Raw genomic sequence first — 8583 nt, 5'->3', positions numbered from 1 at the left:
TAGGTGAAGTTAGTTTGTTCTGCTTTAAAACAAATGTGCAAGAATAATGCAGTGTAAACCTTGTTCAAAGTCACAGGAAGGATGCTCATTAGCAACTGTGGGCTTTGCATTCTTTGGGAACACAAAGTTCAACACCGACTGTGCGCTTCATGCTGAAGATGTATCTTTTTTGTTTGAGCAAACAGATGAGAACAATGTCATAGGGAGGAACTTTTTTATCCACATTTTTTTCCAAGGCACATGTTCTCTGCATTGCAGAGTAGCTCCTGGAGCTACCTAAACATAAGCACAGATCTGCATGACCCAGGCTGAGGGATGAGAACAGGAAGGGCTGTGGGGCTGCTGCTGCCACCTTGGGAGAGGTTGGGGCAAGCCAGAGACAGTGGGGCAGACTGCAGGTTGTCAAGTTTGGGTTGCCTCTGATGGCAAAGGCAGTGAAGATAGTGGCTACCACTGTAGGAAACTCACCTCAACTGTAGATGCTGCCCTGTTCAGGCCTGAGACTGGCTGCTCCTCCTGCCCACACCCCCACAGCTGCCTTCTCTGCCTTCTTTGCCTGTGCTCAGACCCACCCTAAGTGATACTGCCAAATATTATTTTTTATTATTATTGTAAGCATTGTGACTATTTATCTGTAGTTATGTTCCTGAAGCATAAATCTTGTTAGATGTATTCGGTCTGTGAAGTTTGTAGATGTTTATTTAGTTCTCACTGCAAAACGACGTGCAGCACTAGATATTTACTGTCTTGATTTTTTAAATAGCTCAAATTGCTGTAGTACCTAGCTACTTCCCAGTCTTTACTATGTGTATCTTAACACCACCCCTGCAAGTCAGGATCCCTCTACTTGGACCTTTCAAAACATTTTTTTTCTAAACAGTCACTATGGGCATCAGTCCTACACAGTTCAGTGCACTGACAGTCTAGAAGAAGCTAAGAGGCACCAGTGGGACTCCTAACATGGAGCAGGCTTTTATTCCTTTCCTATTAAGATGTTTGCAGTTTTTACAATTAAATGGAAGAGGGTCTTATGAAAGGACTGATGACCAGTCTTTCATAAACTAGGTTTAGAGTGACTTTGCCACCTGTTGCTTACATGGACCAGCACAGTCACATTGATTCAAATAAAAGTTAAAGCACCTGCTTTTAACATGTGCCACTTGTGTTTTTCCAGAGTGAAGATTCAGATGAAGAAGACCTCTGTGCTATCAGTAATAAATGGACTTTCCAAAGAACCAGCAGACGATGGTCTCGGGTGGACGACATTGATACTTTGCTTCACCGATCAGACAGACATGGATCTTCTGGGGACATTAAAATGAAAAATACAACAAGCAGTGAGAGTGTCCTTACAGATCTGAGTGAGCCTGAGGTCTCATCTATTCACAGCGAGAGCAGTGGGGGAAGTGACAACAGGAGTCAATCTGGCAGCAGCAGCACCACCAGGGAGACCTGCGACTGCTCTGGCCATCATGATGTGGAAAGCACACTGCTGCACGAATCATGATGTGGAAAGCACACTGCTGCATGGCTCCACTGCAATAAATACCACTCTGTACCCCAAGGACAACCTGAAGAATGAAAAACCAACACGAACCAAAGCAAAAGCCTTTCTAAAACGCATGGAGACACTAAAAGCAAAAGGTGTGCATGGAAAACTAAAAAGCTCAGGAAGATCAGGTCCTTTAGAGATAAGTGGACCAGTTCTCCAGTTTGAGCCAAAGTCCTTGAAAGACATGCAATGCGTACAGATAGTCAATGGTGATCTCCAAAACTTAGGACAAGATTCAGTCAAAAGAGGACTTACCTTTTCTGCCAAATCCAGCAGTGACAGCAGTCAGTCTGAAAACAGCAGCATTGGGGTGAGCACACCATGTTTGAAGGAACGCAAATGCCAAGAAGCAAACAAGAGAGGTGGGATGTACCTGGAGGACCTAGATGTTCTGGCAGGAACAGCATTACGTCAAGTGGTGGACCAAAACCGCAAAAATGAATTTCATTCCCAAGAGAACTTGGTTGTACATATTCCCAAGGATCACAAACCAGGCACCTTCCCAAAGGCACTTTCTATTGAAAGCCTCTCACCTACAGACAACAGTAACAGTGTAAACTGGAGGACAGGAAGCATCTCTTTGGGAAAGCAGAACTGCTCTGCTCCAAAAGAGTCCGGACTGATGGCTTGCTGTCCTAAGGAGAGCAGAATCAGTATTTATGACAATGTGCCAGGTTCTCACTTGTATGCTAGTACTGGTGATCTCCTGGACTTAGAGAAAGATGTCCTTTTTCCTCATTTAGATGATATTTTGCAACATGTCAATGGACTCCAGGAGGTAGTAGATGGCTGGTCAAAGAATGTGTTGCCAGGTCTGCCAGTTGATGATGTGTCGGTGAGGGAATCTCCATCATTGCCTTTCCAGTCGCCTACACAGATCACTCTTGATTTTGAAGGAAACTCTGTCTCTGATGGCCGGACCACACCAAGTGACATGGACAGAGATGGAACATCCCTGAATGAATCTGAAGCCACTGGTGTTAGAGACAGGAGAGACTCTGGGGTGGGAGCATCACTCACAAGGCCAAGCAGGTAGGTAGCAAAATTTTGTACACAAATCCATAGACTGGGAAATACAATATAATGAGGCAGAGGCTGAGCCTGGGAAGCAGAAGGTACAGGCTACCATTACAGTTGTACTCATCCTGTATGGGGATAGGGCCTTCCCAGGGAAAGGGATGGCACTTTGGGAGGAGGGACATCCTGCTGTGGAGATTCTTATGTGGAAGCAATGCAGAATTGGTTTAATAGGACAAACTAAGGCATTTTTTTCTCTCTTGATCCATTGACTGCATAGTAGTGTGTATGTTGTAGGATGCATTTTCAGTTTATCTTCATTATGCATCAGTAGCCTTGTGCACTTTTTTAATGCACTGGTCTGCTTTAAAAATGTGTCCCTTTGTGCTCAAAGAGACTTTTCCTACCCTGCTTCAGTCCCTTACATGGTGGGATGAAATGATGGTATACAATTGACTTATTAATAAAAGTGAAAATCAGGATTTTGTTAATAGTTCACAGACCTGTTTTAAGTCGGTCAGAGGGACGAGTTTCTGTTGAGCCAAGGAAGTGTGGTCCTGGGTAAAGGCCTTTGTGGATCCATACTGGCATGTGTAGAGTGGCTTTGCACATGCAAAAGCAGGGAGAATATACCTGATATTTTCTGATCTGCTGTCAGTCTTGTCACATCCTCACAGATGATTCTGCCATACCATGGTTTACTGCAGCCTGTACTTGCTCACCACCATCACAAACAAGTGAACTTGAGGAGACTACTGAGTAAGTGAGCAGTGCCAAAGTTTTTAGGATTTGAGCCAGAACTCATACTTAGCTAAACAAAAAAATGAAATTAGTCTTTTTTTTTCTAATGAATCCAGTATATAGAGAAAGTGCCTTGGAGTAAAAAGAAGATGTGAGAGGCTCAATAGCTTGGTGGTTACAGCTCTTGCTAAGGAGACACAGGATTCAATCCTTTCTCAAAAGAATTCTTCAGTATTTAATAACAGAGAAATTTGGAGAACCTCATCTCCAAATACCTTGGTGGTCAGGTTGGTCCCATGGGAGGTGATGGACTAGGCATCATATCCCAGTTCTGAGTCAGGGAGATAATATTTGAATCTGGATCTCCCATATCCTGTTGGAAGTGTGTGGGCTAAAGAGCACAGCAGGCAGCACTGCTTCCCCAAGTACATGGACAGGACCCACACCGACTTGTGAATCTAACATTAAAAAGACAAAAATCAGGCATTTCCTAAATTAAAGAAATGGAGTTTTATTTATCTCCAAAGTATCTTTTATTTCAGTTGACACACCACAAGCCATAAAATACAGGTGTTCACGTATGCTTTAGGCGTTGCCCACGCGTATCTCAGAGTGTACCATCTTTTCTGCTCAATTAAAGCAGTTGTCTGAGTTTTCTATTGTTTCTTCTGCTAAAGGCGATTACGGTGGCACAGTTTCCAAATCTCTCAACACCTGAGCCACTCCATCGCATCACTTCACATCAGCAATCAGTCAGCAGCCCAGCTGAATCTACTGCAAAAATTCTCTCTGCTTCGTCTTACTGCCATCATGGAAAAGTACTCCATGTCAAACAAACATGGCTGGACCTGGTGAGTACCATCAATAGCTGGAAAAGTGACTCTTTTAGAAGAAAAATAGTTTCTTCTAATTCTGTTACTCTGGTAGTAAGTTAATTCAATTAGAAGGAACAATTGACTTCAGCTGTAGGATTTGAAACTGTCCCTTTTAATCCATTGCTGCCTAGTGACTCACTAGCAAAGTCAGAAATAGATCCTGGAAATCTGACTTCATTCCTGTGCTCTAACAGAGAGACAACCCTGGCCTTTCTAACAACACTCCAGTTCCAGAAAAATAAACAGGAGTAGGAGAGAGTGATTAAAAACTAGGAAAAGTTTACAGTAAATCTTACCCAGAATTCGGTTTGTGATTCGAAAAGAAACAGCTGCTGGTGATACTTCATGTATTTGATACTGGTTTGTTTGTGCTTTTAAAGAAGGGTTAGAACAGTTGTGGGACTTTTCTCTATAAATCAAAAGATGCAAGCTTTAGCCTAGACCTGGATCTGCATTACAGGGAGCTTGCAGCCCTGACAGTTGTAACAGCTACCTGGTCACTCAGGGACTGAAGGGCATAAGGACAGGAATGCTCACAATGTGGCACCCTCTGTAGCTGCTGGCTATGGAAACCTGTGTGTTTTATGGTATACAAACCCTGATGGGCGCCACAGACTGAGGTATACCAGAAATGAAAGTGGGCATGGATAAGAGGTTATAAGTATCTGAGAAATAATCAAAAGGATAACAGAAACTTTCCCTAATATACTTAGACACTGAGTTCAAAAATACTACGACTTGACAGTTATATTGTGATTTTCACGTTCAAAGCGACTCACCAAAATCCCACTAAATACATCTATGGGCTAGATAAGACAAGTTTTCCTCTAGAAATGGAAAAATAGATACAAAGAACTACATGTGAGATTCACCTCACTGACATCCACCATTACAAAAAGTTATAAATCTAATCTGAGAAAGTTGGGTAAGCTGTTTGTGATCAGAGGAAAAAGACAGGCAACTTCAAAGCAGCTCATTAAATCCAAGGCTAAGGGTTTGGGTCACCCTCCAGAGTGGGTTTAGCAGTAGTCCAGACAGCTCTCTCATTCTAAATCTCTGTTAGAGAGCGAAAATTCAATGACATGAAACCCCATTTTGCTGTTCTCCTTTGTTGTAGCTCCTCGTGGGTAGCTGACAACATCTGTACTGAAATGAGTTTCACCTGAACCAATTTCAAATGAGTAGACTAGAATTCAGCAAATTCTAGATCCTGCTGTTTGTACAAAGGTTTTCACCCTGACACGTATTTCTTCAGTTTGTGTAATCAGTCACTAACGATTTATAAGAGTGGGACTGTAAATAGCTGTAAAGTTATATGCTGTACTTCTTCAATGGGTCATTTAATCCAGATTTTATCTCCTTCCCACACAGATGAGAAAAATCTTAGTCACATTTAGGTCATATTCATTTTTTTTCGAAAAAATTTAATTCCATGGCAGTCATGACTCCCACAATAGGAATCCAGTTTGTTCTTGTTTTCATCATCATTTTTGGAAGAAAGCAAGCTCACTAGCTTCAGTTAAGTTACTCTACTAAAATAAATCATATAACACAAGGGATGAATCTGACACATAGGGATTTCACACCATCATTTCTTACGGTAAATTGTTAGTCCATAGAAATACTAAATCGTGTAACTGGTAGCATAAAAATCACTCAGCATGTTAGAGGACTGAACGTCCTTTTCCCTCAGATACCCTCTCCACTATGGTTTGCTGTGCCATTCCTTTGGGTCGCTAAAGGATGCGTTAAACCATGTTGGCTTCAGCTGAATGACACCTACATAGTAAAATCCTTTTGTTCAGCAGATTGTTGTTCTATATCTTATAGACAGAGGCCATCCACTATAGAAGCTGACAAGAAATTAATCAATTATACAGATTGTGAAGTGTCTGTGTATTGTGCATTAAACAGTATTTCACCATCTTTATGAAAAAGACCCCAGTTACAAATTTCTGTCTGTAGTGTTACTCAGAGGGACTGTGTAAATGACCTGGTATTTTCATGCAGCCTATTCATGTTAATTGTCAGGTCTGTGCCAAAGTTCATGAAAAGGATGAAAGTCCCTGACTACAAGGACAAGAATGTCTTTGGTGTGCCTCTCATAGTCCATGTCCAGAGAACAGGACAGCCTCTTCCCCAGAGCATACAACAAGCACTACGCTACTTACGGAGCAACTGTTTAGATCAGGTATGAACTTCTTTACTCCATGGACTTGTTTGATTTTTTTCTGAAAAGCCACTTTAAGCACAAAACAGTGAGCCTTGAATTAGGATTATTTGAAGATTATTATATGTCATGTTGGATGCAGATCTCCTCTGGTGATTTGAATTCTTGTAGTTAGAGCAGTCCTGCTGATTTGTATACCAAGGTTTGCCTCAAAGAATGATGTGAGAACTTCATGTCTGTTGAATCAGACCTATTGAATCAGACCTGGCAAGAGATCAGGACTCCCAGATTCTACCTGTATCTGTACTACTTGTGCTTGACTGTTGCCAGTGAGGGTTAACCGCATTCACTATTTCACAAGATATAGTATGAAAGGTTTTATTTACTTAGCAAAGAAAGAAAAGTCCAAGAATAGAGAGCAAACTCAGCAAAATATTCCAAGTATTCTGTTGACAGAGTCAGATATATCCAGATAGTTAGGTCAGCAGGGGTTCAATGCCAAAGTCATTATGGTATGTTGCCTTTTATAGTGTTCTTAGCTACAACAAGCCAGCTGGGACATCCTCATGCTCAAAGTATTTCAGATTTTTTTAATCCCTTTAAATACAGAGCAGGGACATACCAGTCATATATTTACTGTTCTTCCCCTAAGGATAAGTATTTTTATGAACATAGGACTGGGAGAAACCCCCTGGCTGATTATGTTCAGTCCTCTACTGTTATTTGCCTTATGTCATATGACCTCTTTCATAATTGCTTTTAGATAGTTGTGAGTTCAGAAGGAACAACTAGCATTTTACTCTGCAGACTTTGCTGCTTTCCTAGTTCCAAGCACATGAAAAGGGTGGAAGTCGTTGGTTCTGTCCTCTTGTGATTAATTTTTTTTCCATTAAAAAAAGGAAATGAGAGTTTGGATAAATATAATTAAACAAAACCAGAGATCAGGAGTAGCAGAATGATGTGCAGCAGGAGATTGCATAGGTGAGATTTGATGTCTGACCTCTCAAATCAGACTTAACTCGAAGTTTTTAAATGTTCTTTATATCAGCAAGGACACTTTCCATCAAAAGCAGAGAACTGAGCCTCTGGTCTCACATTTATTTACCACAGGCCAAAACTTTTATTTTTTGGACAGAATTGTGGTGTGTCCTTTTGCATCTTTAGCACACATTTCTAATAGAAAAAGGAATTTTAAAAGAAGAGAAAGGGAAACGGAAAACCAGATTAAAAGAGATGGATGCTCTTTTTTGTATTCTCTTGTCAGAGAGAAAAGCAGAGCTTCACTTGTGATCAGAAATACAGTACACAGGGCACACTCCAATTCTCTACCTCCTATACATAAATTTAGCTCATGGCTGACACTAAATTCATCAACAAGAAGACATAAAGAGAAGAGCTACCTCACAGCCAATCTGGTGTAGCAGTTCATCTCCATATAAATAAATATATCCCCTTACAGAGCTGCAGAGTGTGTGATTTATGCAATTAGTGCCATTAGTGTGTGAGTTAACACAAGTTCTAAATGCCATACAGCTGAGTGTGGGAGGTGTTCTGGGGAGAGCAGAGTCCTACATGAGCTCTCTGCTGGCAGAAGTAAGGGGAAGACCATCAGGCATTTCCTTGTCTTTGCAAATATTTGTAGATGGACTGTGCCATACAGGAAGCTGCACCGACCACCAGCAAGGCACAGAGGAACAGGAATCTGTAATTCCAAACCTGAAATGTGCCTTTTCCTTAGGTCTTTCTCAATATTTCACCTTTTCTCCTGCAAAACTGAAGGAAAACAGTGTTCCCAAATGAAACACTGTAAACTCACTTGGGAATAAATGCTGTGGTTGAGGCTCAGGAATTCGCCCCAGGGGAATTCCGCTGGCAAGAAGGACAAGAAAGGGCAGCACTGCCTTCAAGGCATCATTTGAAGAACTACCACTTCCTTTCCAATAGAAAGCAAGCAGGATAAAAATGTATCTTGGTGACACTGCACAAGTAATTCCTCTGGGTCGTCTCTCCCCCCGTCCCCCCCATTTCAAAGTGTGCATTTCAGTGGGATTTGGGAGAACTCTTGAAAGCAGAGAACAGGAAGGGGAAAAAATAGATTTGGTCTTGATTTTAAAGCTCTACCAGGATGTACTAATCTTTTGCCACAGTATTTATTATTTAGCTAAGCATAATATTTTCTTGTTAGTCTTCAAAATGTATACCCAAATAAACATGAGGAACCAGATTCT

General features: G+C 41.4%; 1 protein-coding gene across 1 annotated transcript in view; it reads left to right on the top strand.

The window, feature by feature from the left end:
* STARD13 (StAR-related lipid transfer (START) domain containing 13) overlaps positions 1-6382 on the top strand; it is a 20401-nt gene extending 14019 nt beyond the window's left edge. The window contains exons 4-7 of the mRNA XM_009075880.1: positions 1175-1427; positions 1486-2584; positions 3988-4161; positions 6217-6382. Coding sequence (XP_009074128.1) covers positions 1175-1427; positions 1486-2584; positions 3988-4161; positions 6217-6382 — 1692 coding nt within the window. The remainder of the gene's footprint in view (positions 1-1174; positions 1428-1485; positions 2585-3987; positions 4162-6216) is intronic.
* Positions 6383-8583: the final 2201 nt, after the last annotated feature.

This window comes from Acanthisitta chloris, unplaced genomic scaffold (genome assembly GCF_000695815.1).
Source record: "Acanthisitta chloris isolate BGI_N310 unplaced genomic scaffold, ASM69581v1 scaffold26185, whole genome shotgun sequence".
NCBI lineage: Eukaryota > Metazoa > Chordata > Aves > Passeriformes > Acanthisittidae > Acanthisitta > Acanthisitta chloris.
Note: the sequence above shows the minus strand (reverse complement) of the source record. Positions and strands in the feature narration are given on the sequence as shown.